The 11,085-nt window shown below is 41.8% G+C and overlaps 1 protein-coding gene across 2 annotated transcripts in view; it reads right to left on the bottom strand.

Moving 5' to 3' along the window:
• The window catches only part of LOC121812296, an 8,973-nt gene extending 6,404 nt beyond the window's left edge, over positions 1–2,569 (bottom strand). Inside the window, exons 1-2 of one of the 2 annotated variants that reach the window (XM_042214076.1) lie at positions 1,384–2,569; positions 49–1,251 (exon numbers count right to left, since the gene is read on the bottom strand). In XM_042214076.1, the coding sequence (XP_042070010.1) occupies positions 598–1,251; positions 1,384–1,665 (936 nt within the window). In that variant the 5' untranslated portion in view covers positions 1,666–2,569 and the 3' untranslated portion in view covers positions 49–597. Of the gene's footprint in view, positions 1–48; positions 1,252–1,383 lie in introns of those variants that run through there. The other variant, XM_042214077.1, reaches the window with a different exon arrangement.
• Positions 2,570–11,085: the final 8,516 nt, after the last annotated feature.

The following is an 11,085-nucleotide window of genomic DNA, read 5'->3' as shown; positions in this document are numbered from 1 at the left end:
AAAAAAAAAAGGGAGAAGAGGGATAATATCCTCCAAAAAACATCTGTTAAATATATACTAACTCCTCATTTCAAAATTAGAACACATCTTTCTCTGCACACACTAACTGTACAAAAACACTATAAATCTGACTCAAAATGAAATTAGTCTGTCAAAGAATAACACTTGTCTTCACTTCACAAGGTACATGCAGTCAATCAAAGTACACCAGGTGTCAAAATACTGGCTATTATTGACATTACAAAAACTGCATAGACTTTTATGTTTCAGTTTTACAGGTATGTGCATGCGAAACATGCAATCCACCATTTTGACACCAGAAATGTCTTGGTTGGTAACTGCATGTCCACATGTACAGTAATGTTCACATTCAAAAGCATTCCAGTAAAAAGCAAACAAGTTTCTGTGTCTTTACTGTTTACTACAGGAGGTACAGTAGAAACACGGTATGATAGGACAGAGAAAGTGTCACAGTATTGCTTACAGTGAACAAAATATCCATGGAACACACAAGAGCATTCTGAACAAAAAAACAACAGCAAAAAGCCAAGATAAAAAGGGGGGGAGGGGGGCTAAAAAAAGGCAAAAAAGTTGCATCTAATCTCTGCGATCTTCAGGGTTAGGCCACATGTTTTCATCAACATCACATCTGATGTCAGCCAAGTCGATGCACCTGGGATAAAACCGCCTGGTATGTCGGATCCACCCTTGGCAATCGTCAACTGTGATGTCCCTGGAGCCAGCATCCATGGCTTCAAGGAGGGACATCTGGTCATGTGGCTGATGGTCATAAACCTTCCACCGCCATGCAGAAAAGAACTCCTCTATGGGGTTGAGGAAAGGTGAATAGGGTGGAAGGAAGAGACTCACCAGTCTTGGGTGGACTTCAAACCATGTTGTTATTGCTTGCGAGTGATGGAAAGCCACATTGTCCCAGGTAATTACAAAGGTCCTCATGTTTTCACCCTCCTGACCCTGCTCTGGAACCAGGCGCTGGTGGAGATCATTGAGAAAGGCAAGCAAGCGCTCTGTATTATAGGGTCCAACCTGACATTTGTGAAGGAGTAATCCTGCATTTGCAATTGCTGCACACATGGTAATGTTTGCCCCTCTCTGTCCTGGCACATCAACTGTGGCCCTTTTACCAATCACATTCCGTCCACGTCGACGCCTTTTGGCCAGATTGAATCCTGCCTCATCGATGTATATGAATTCATGAGGGGCCTGGTTGGCCTCCAATTCCATAACTCTCTGAAACAAAGTTTATGTAAGTCATGTTAGTACTGTATACCATACTGTACTGTAACCTAGTATTGTGTAGGTTACCTACTTGCAAAGTGCAAAGCTTATAGAACTGGACATTGGATTGAATATACACTGTACCTGGACATATTGTCGTCGTAGCTCCTTGACCCTCTCACTGTTCCTCTCAAAGGGAACAGTGTAGAGCTGCTTCATCCGCACTCTATGTTTGGACAATGTCCGCGAAATGGTTGTGAGGCTGATTCTATCGATATTGTCGAATATCTCATGGTCCGCCACAATTCTGGTTTGTATTTCACGCAGTTTTATTGCATTATTTGCAGTAACCATTTCCACAATGGCAAGCTCCTGATCATTACTGAGGAGCTTTCCTCTTCCCCCAGAGGGTGGAAGACGTTGCATTCTTTAGAAAGACAGACAATTCAACATATGCATTACTGTATGACCATATTGACATGTCAAGTGAGAATAGGAACAATCCATGTAAAATGCAATACTTACCTGTTGGTTTGTTGAAAGGTGCGTATAATGGAGGCAACCGTTGACCGCCTCAAATTGGGCTGCACTCTTTCACCAGCCTCTCTTAGTGAAAGACCATGGTTGATTACATGGTCAATGATAGTGGCACGGATTTCATCACTGACTACTGTTCTTGCAGCCCTTGGAATGCCACCACCACGCATTCTTACACCTATACCTTGCCCTCTCCTTGGGCCTGCTCTTCTCTCTGGGCCCCTTGCTCTTACTCCTCCTCGACCAGACATTACAGTGTTTGTCTTTTTTTTGTTTCCAAAAACATCACTCCTCAAGGTCTTGCCTTATGAACCCCACTGAGTCTAAGCCAGAATGGAAGAAGGTGTGGTTGGCCCAATTTACCCAACATAAATCAGCTGTGTGTCAATTATTCAATTGTTTGTTTGTTTACAGCTGAGATATATTTTTGATATTGATATTGTTTTTGTACTGATATCATTGCAGGGGCAGAGGTTTTTATACTGTATCTACGGTTTGGAATATTGTTTTTGCTATTGTGGGATGTTGTGTGTTAACATTCGTAGATACTACAAGAACAGTCCATAGTTTTGTTGGGAGGTATAACTTGTCTGTTAAGAAAATGTAAGCATTGTGGAAATGTGTTCACTGACTGCATATTGGGTGAACACGACATGAAATGTGTGAATGGTATGGCCACAACAGACCGATCCTGTGCTAATTGTGTTTAGAGTTTTGCAAATGTGACAACTGTTTGGACAAACGCTTGTTAGCGACTGTAAAAAACTGTAAAATATGTTTCAATAAAATATTGCTGTTGCATTTTGCTGTCTTTTTAAGTTTTGCATTGTGTTATTGTTTTGGCCATAAGTTTAACAGTTTTGAAAACAGTATGTAAGCACATGCAAAATGTCCTGTACGTACAAAGATTTTTGGCAGTTGTTGTGTCTGAGTGAGAAGATAATTCATGAAATTTGAGAGATGTAGTCATTGAATGCATTTTGTGCCAAAACAATGATAACTGGTCCTCAGTTTAGCCCACATAGACTTCTGTTGTGCTCACTGTGTGAGGAGTTTTGCAAACGGGACCTAAGTATTGAGACATGTGTCCTAGCGTCTGTAAAAAACTGGAATGTGAAACTGTGTATATATAGTGCTCTTTTTAATTATTTTTGCTGTATAAAATAAAATCCGTTGAGCACAATGAAACTAATCTGTTGGGTGGTGAAGGTGAATCTGATATTTGTATGTTTCATGCTTCACTGGGTTGAAGGGTGTCTGTTTGTGTGTGTGCGTTTCTCTGTTTCTCTGTGTATGCATACAGATGTATGTGTGGCAGTGAGCAGGATGTATTGCATCAGTAATTGCAGCAGACGGAGGAGGTTAGCCCTGGACCCTGACTGTCCAGTCAGCTGTGGAGTAAACACTCATTAACACATATTCCCATCGATCGGACAGGACAGGGCTGGGACACACTCACATACACACAGACTTAAATACACACTTGAACTACTTATTGAAGTGTTGCCATTGGACACGCTGTGATGACACATCGTGGAAGCCAAAATATCTTTTCAGAAACATTTAAAACAAACTATTTTTGAGTACTTTCAGTATCTGCTTCCTTTTTATAGTTTTATATCATTCGACTGTAGTTTAGGTAGTTTAAGTAGTGTAGCAGGTAAAAGTTTTCACAGGATGCATTTGAAGAGATAAAAAATGTGTGTGTGGCTTATCACCAGCTTCATTTGCTACATATATTTGCTTATGCCTTCTGTTAAACTGAAAATGACCTACACTGACATCTTGATCTTTTTATTTCTGTGCAGTGACTTGCTGTTGCTGTGAGCAAACACCAGCTGCTCCCATCTCATGTTTCCTCACCAGCTAGCATGCTGACCAGGTTACTGCTGTGGAGGTGCTTGATATCATTCAGCTGCTTCTTAGAGAGCCTCCCATGGTTGGATTAACTCCACTTTTAGAGGTGGAGTTGTTGGACTGCAGCTGGTGACTGTAGTTCTTCATCTCCGTTAGAGATCCACCATGGGCTGAAGGGCTTTTAAGGGTCACTATATCCCTTATCCCTCATTTAAAAAGGTGTGTGTGTGTCTGTGTGGCTAATTTTGTGCTGTAGAAATTGTAAATGCATGTGTACATACGTCACAAATAGAAACTAGATCTGTGGGAAACACTGGTTACATCTGTGTTCGGGTTGCTACACTGTTTCAAAGTGCACGCTGTCCACTGACGTTAACACGACTGTTTAAGTTACACAGTCACAGTGGGGCCTTAGCATGTGTTGTAAGCTCTCACATTAATGTCTGAGATAGTAACTGTCCAATGAAACGTATCGATTCACATGGAAAGCTGTGGGGATGCAACGTTGTCAGCCATGCAGTGAAGTATGCATATATGAATTTTGAAAAGCCAAGGATTGATTGGACGTTACCTTTGTGGCTACGACAACCGAAGCAAATACAGGAGCATAAGCCAGACAGCTGCAGAGACCTTTTTTTAACCTAATTAGGCCACATAGATTATTTTTAACTGAAGATCAAAGATCTTTTTATCTTTAATCCCTTATAGACTACACCAAAGAAAAGAAGGCATGCTTTCTTCAACCTTGAAGCCTGGCCAAGTTGAATCAGTGAAACGACTAGCTACTGGCTACTACTCCCAAAGCCAAGTACTACATGAATTAACCATGGACCTTTGAGCGAGACAAGAGGGACTCGGGTGAAGGAGGAAATGAAGGGATGGATAAAAAGATGCCCTGAAAAGATGGTGTGACAGTGGGGAGCAGATGTCAGAGTTGGTCTAAGTTGTCATGGTGATGTGATGGCCTTTCCGCACCACTTTCTGCCAGTCCAAGGTGGATGGCTCTTAGCAAGGATGCGTGTGTGTTAGCATTCATGCACTCGGCCATGTGCTGCTGAAAGGCTCTTAGCAAGCGCTGGCAGGGTAGTGTAAAACCGATAAAGGGAAGGAGTGAGTGATGCCCCAGGTCCACGGCTGTCAGCCAGGCTAATGGAGGGCGCCACACTTGGCTGCTCACTGACTGACAGGTGCCAACCGAGGCCTTTGTCAAGTGGGCACCAAGTAGGCGTTGCCAGCTTGCTTACTGCGGCAGAGGATGATGACACAGAGATCGCTCACTCGGCTAATGCTGACACACATGGTGCATGCACACCCTCCTGAGCCTGTCACTCAGCGAGGAGCGCAGGCCACGAGATGAGATGCTCTTGAAACTACCCTGACTTGTCAAGCATACACAAGAGGGTCAAGTTGCTGCTTTGAAATTGGACTTGCTACTATCAGTGCCATTTTCACGCTGGCAAGTTGACCTATGATCTCTGCTGGCCCAAATACAGGACCATAGTTTACCTTCATACACTGGCAGCACATTTCTAGCGCAGCCTGTCCTGGGCCACATTCAGTGATGTGACAGTGAAGTGAAACAACATCAATCAAGTACATTTTAAAGCAGGTTTTAGTGCCCAGTTCTCCTGTCAAACCTATGAGAAACACAACAGCAGCAAAGTGTGATCGGGTACATTTCCAGGTGACTGTCAGCTCTTTGAAGAATAATCAGGTGTTCTGTGTTTTCTAATCTCTGATATGTTCTTATATGCCTGTATAAACCTAGCTTTATTAAATCTCTTAGTCCAGTCAAATATAAGCCAGACTGTGTATTTCTGACACACACTGAACCACATTTGTGTTGCTCTGACCAGAGATGCTTCAAAAGCCTGTTGTAATCTGTATGAAGTAGTTTTTGTTTGCACTTGTCCTTGTCTTACATAAAGCTTTGTATAACATCCACCAGGACCTCAGCACTTTTTCAAGTCACCTCAAAGAAAGATTTCAACATTTTAAAGCTGTTTGTCAGAAAGCAGACGGACGGGGACCCTTCTGTATTCTGTCAGTTTAGTTATGTGTCACGTAAAGCTGAACATCTGGTTGAGGGTACAGAGAATTACTTGGACATGTTATTGATTTCTAATACTTTGTAAATATTCCCCAAAAACTCTGATCAAAATTGACCTTTTACATCCTAGTTTGGCTTCCACGAGGAAGGTGTGATAAGAAACTAAAGAAAGGAAAAAGTGTTGATCTAAGGAAATATTGAAGAGAGCATGAACTGTGTTACAAAGCAAATGAAACCACAGAGTGTTACCAAAAAATGGCTAGAAAAACCAGTATTAGTTCTGGTTTAGTGGGATGCTCAGCCCTAGTTGCCCTCTTATCTATACCACCGTGTATCAGGTTCCTAGACAAGCCGACTGACAGAATGGGACCAGACCAGTCAAGCAGGCTGACGAGCTCCTGACTTCCCTTAATTAAGTAGCTGAGGTCCAGAGGTCAGGACACGCTGTGGAAAAACAGTTTATAGTTTTATGTTTAGACCTTTTAGGTCTTGGTCTACAATTGCAAAAAGTTTCCAGTTTACCAACTTTCTGTAGCTGATGAAGTACAATGAGTTGTGATCAAACAGTCTGAGATAAGATTAGTCAAAATTAAATACTATTTTTAGATTGTGTCATTTTTTCATCGGGTTGTGTGCCATGAAAGAAAGTGTTAATGTGGAGATCGCATGCCTATAGTCTTCATTCATCACCTGGCCCCAGACCATGCCATATTGGCCTTCCTGCAACTCTGTCTACTTCCTGAAAAGGTGTAAACACATTAAACATTATTTAGTAATATGTGAGAGTCATGCAGCAGACTGTGGTTACTTTAACAGAGTCTCAGTGAGTCCAAAGGGGCTATAATTTGAAATTCAGTGATCACAAATGACCAAGTCTTAGCTTTGTTTACATCATGCAGGCTTGTTGCAGTCCTTACGTAGTAAATTTGTGGGTTTACATCAGTTTGTGCAATCTCCTGTTAGATGACTAACTGGTCCATTATATGCTAGCTGAGTGCAAGAAGCTAAAGGCTCCTGCTAACCCAAATATTCCTGTCTGGTGTCTAGAACAGTCTGACATTAAGTAGCAATTGCTCCTGCTTTTATGGTCAGTAAATCCCAGAAAAGACTCCAGTTACACAGGCCTAGAGATTGGCTGGTAGTAGCTCTCTAGTAGCTACAGAAAAAATGAGTATTTATTTCACCTTGCAATTGGTTCAGTTGGAACAGTGTAAGACATTGATTTGTCTGCAAACAGCCACTATCCAACATTAACTAATGGACTCTGGTTCCAGTTTGTGTCACTCTTTCACAGTTTCTCTTAGCGAGTAGTTAGTGAGTGTTTGCAGATAAGTTGGTGTCCTCCACGCAAGGTATGTGCAACCACAGCAATCAACTACACGACAAAAACAATTGGAAGGAGGTTTTCAGTTCAGCGTTGTATACCTCTGTGTGACCAATTCATTGGGCAATTTTTCCCTGCAGACTTCTTTGTGGTTACCAAGCAGTCCCCTGCTGGTATCTAGGCTTTGTGCGAACAACGTGAAGTGAAGGAAGAAGCGATGAAGTTAATGAAGCTGTTAACTAAAAATTTGTTTTTGAAGATGTTTTGCTTTTGATGCTATTATTTTCGTAAATTTGTCATTGCAATGATTTTCAGTTATTTGGTTAACTTTGTGCAGGGTGTAAACCGTTATAACTGTATTGTGCCTGTAAGACAACTTCAACCTTAAGACTCATGCCTTAAAACAGTTGATTAATGAGTGACATGACTCCTGTGGAGGTGATGCAGTTGTGAATCTAGGATAATGTACACACGGAGGACACTAAATGTTGAGGAACGTTGTGTAATTCTGTCGGGAATGTCAGCTGTAGGATGCCTGAGATCTGACCTTGGTGCTCAAATCCTCATAAGAATCAAACTACAGGGTCGAGCTTTAAGGCTGAAAGGAAAACAGCAGAAGTTATCGTAACTCTGCTCTGAGGCAAAGCAGCTGATCTCTGCATTTATCAGACTCGACGGTCACATTTTGAAAAGTCTTAGTGTAGTGAAGCCTTTTCAGGTGTAGTCAAAGACAGAAAGAGGAGGGGTTACACAATTAATGAGAGAAATGTCTCCCAGAAACTGTCTTAAGCAAGTAGACATGAGAGAGACTAAGACAGGAATGCAGGGAGACGAGTACGGTCAATGAGACAGGACTCAGGGGTGAGAGAAAGAGAGACGGGAAGGGGAGTGAAACTGATGGCTGGGCCCTGGAGGGGGGGGGGCTGAGCAGGATAAAAATGGGACAGGAGGAGCAGAAGTGCAGCCGCACTTGGTCTAAGCATTGCTATCACCCTCTAATTGCTTAGATCAAATTACTGCCTCTGTATATATCTGGGGACAGTGCAAGTGTGATAGCCTATAGCACAATCACTGACATTGTAATAACAGTTTAATTGCTATGGGCCTGAGCTTCATGAAGATGTCAAACCTCTTCACCTGCTAATAGCCTCTTCTTTTGTCAGGGAGCAAGCCCTTACCAATAGCTGCATGAGATATGTGCCCTCCCACTGGCTGCATCATCATCTTCTCTCCAGCAGATTAATGATGAGCCCATCAAGCCTCAAAATACTGATGTGCTGCCCGTGTTTTACAGGGGTGACGACTATTACCAAATGTTTTGTGGTTATATGCAAGACTCAGGTTAAACGTCTCCCCTGATAAATGCATAGCCACAAATAAACCTTTCTTTGAGGGGAAGTTCATGGTCAGGGTGAGGTCACTCAGCTCCAGCCATGCCATTTTTAGCCAGCGCAGGGAGCCTACGACAGGGTTTAGAAGTTTAGATGGAAAAGAAGCAGAATGAGCAGAGAGGGGGAAAAGAAAGGTGAATGGTGCTTATTCATGTTCCACCCATTGAGTTGAGTCTTTGTTGTTGCACTCCACCATAAACATGTATCACTGCCTGCTACTGCTGCTTTGTTTTTTCATTTCAAACACCTGTTGTTTGTTCAGAACCACCTGCTTGTTCACGCAGCACGCTGGCTCTGTGGCAGTTGTGTGTGTGTTGGTTAGGAGTGGGGTATATAAACGATATACGATAGAAACAATATAAATTTGGCCAACAATAGAGATTTTGAGTACACCGCTCTATCGCGATAGTGCATGTTGATGATGTCATCAAGCTGCGCCTGTTTTGGTCGAAAGCATCGCAGCGGCTACAACCATTATCATCTGCAAATTATGGCGGGCAACAGTCACAGCAAAGAGATGAAGCACTGTTGAAATATGGGGAAAGCCAAAAACTGCGCTTCCTCCACTTCCTTACCATTGATTCATTAATGTTGAATTCTCTGGCAGCTGCTCTATTCCCATGTTGCTGCAGTATATTAATGACTAACCTCGTATTGTGGATGAATGATCTCAGTTGTTCTCCTGACTGAAGTTTGGCCCGTGTATAGCATCCTGCTATGCGATTGCATTTGTTCATACAGAATCCCTCACGCTAACTTTTATCGAGTGGAAAAAAAGTTGGCGTTCAACCTCCAGCTTCACTGTGCTAATGTTATGCTAACATAGCTGTGTCGCTAGCAATCACGTAGCACATCATGATATACCAGCTAGCCCAACTTCAGTAACCCTACAAATGCCACTGTTGTTTAGTTTTCTGTCTTCATTTATGTTGGAAGTGGTAGCAGAGCTGTACGTTTTAATTAGTTTCAAAAATCTCTCAGTCAGAACATGCTATGAAATGTTTAGGTGGAAACTAGCGAGCTAACTTCCTGCTAACTTCTAACTCCGTTAAATTTAATAAATTCTGTTTTCATGGATGCCTGGATGTTAAACTTAATTGTTACGCCTGCTAAAGCAGCAACGCTGATGATTTTATTAAAGATGAAAGAATTTAGACCGTTTTTAACTTTGACTTTGGGACCTGAAGCTGACGGAGTTTTGGACCCAGATTACTCCGCGAAGCTCCTCACTACGGCAGCCGTAATGCTCTGACAATCCATCAAGCAGTGTGGCTTACCAAAGTTGTACTAAAACATTTTTGATTTCTGCAGCCAAAATCGGTTCGAGGTCAGTAAGCACAAACAGAATTCATACATAAGGCACACTCTCAATTTTTGAGAAAATTAAAGGATTTTAAGTGTGCCTTATAGTGTGGAGAATATGTTATACAGAAGAAAATAATATATCACGATATATATCATGACCACACATGCTTCAAATTATATCGCGATATGGATTTTAGGCCATATCGCCCAGCCCTAGTGTTGGTGTTATACAAATAGTGTTGCCCATCATGCTGTTTATGTAGTCAGAAAACTTCAGCTCGAGTAATAATACCACAAATCACATGCAAAGGAAATTCAGAGGAAGTTGTTTCAACAGAAACTCCCACATTAGTTAACAAAATCTTACTTTAATCTCTGGATTATAAAAAGATTATTATCCCTTTTTATGAATCTTCCATTGTCTCCTTTGTTTTTGTTAGTGTTCTTCTTCAGCTTATTTCACTGTATATTCTTCATAACTTGCAAAAATGCTCAAGATTTTCTTTGTGCTTTGTAGTGGTGTAAAAAAGGCGCTTGCCTTGACTACACAGTCTTCTTCAAGTCATAAATAAGATGCATTGACTCCTCTCAGTGAAGTGTGCACTAGTAAAGCAAAGACAATGGATTTCTGTGAATGTGTGCGATCCATCATGGACTCTCAGGCCATAGTTACTACAGTGGCCAGGGACAGTTTATGTGTTGTTTTGCTTTTTACAAACATTACTGATGCTTCACAGTGTTTGCATGAGCTGGAGGTATATATATTGCAGTGAGCCTGTGTCTGTTCCCAGGGCTTTGTTCTATGTTTGTACTGTCTCCTCCTCTGAGATTTGCATTAACTGTGAGAACCATCTATTATCCCAGTTAGACCTGCTAAGCAACAGTACATCTACCTGCACTCTGTGACTTTTGGTACTTTGCTTCGTATATACTTACGTTAAGATTGTTCGCATAAGTACAGTATATACAATACTGTGGAAAGTTCTGAGCCACAACTCGTATCATTTTATTTATGAGCAAAAAGGGAAATCGGTGCAGCGATTTATTGAAATGTGCCAACATAAATGGAAATGCAGTATATAATGTCAAAACTACGGAGCCCCGCAGGGAACATGGGAGAAAAAAAAATTAAGACAGACTTTTGCGAGATCTCACAAAACAAACTCTGGATCTCGCTAAACTTTTGCGAGATCTCGCAAAACAAACTCGGGATCTCGCATTCTTCGGCCTTCGACCTCCCGTTAGCTCGAAGCAGAGGTGTGGACTCGAGTCACATGACTTGGACTCGAGTCAGACTCGAGTCATTAATTTTATGACTTTAGACTTGACTTGAAAAAATGTTCTAAGACTTGTGACTTGACTTGGACTTTTACACCAATGAC

The sequence above is a fragment of the Haplochromis burtoni genome, unplaced genomic scaffold (assembly GCF_018398535.1).
Source record: "Haplochromis burtoni strain Fernald_Lab_line unplaced genomic scaffold, NCSU_Asbu1 Contig_513, whole genome shotgun sequence".
Lineage (NCBI taxonomy): Eukaryota > Metazoa > Chordata > Actinopteri > Cichliformes > Cichlidae > Haplochromis > Haplochromis burtoni.
The sequence above is the reverse complement of the archived record's forward strand: the minus strand, read 5'-3'. Positions and strand labels throughout refer to the sequence as shown.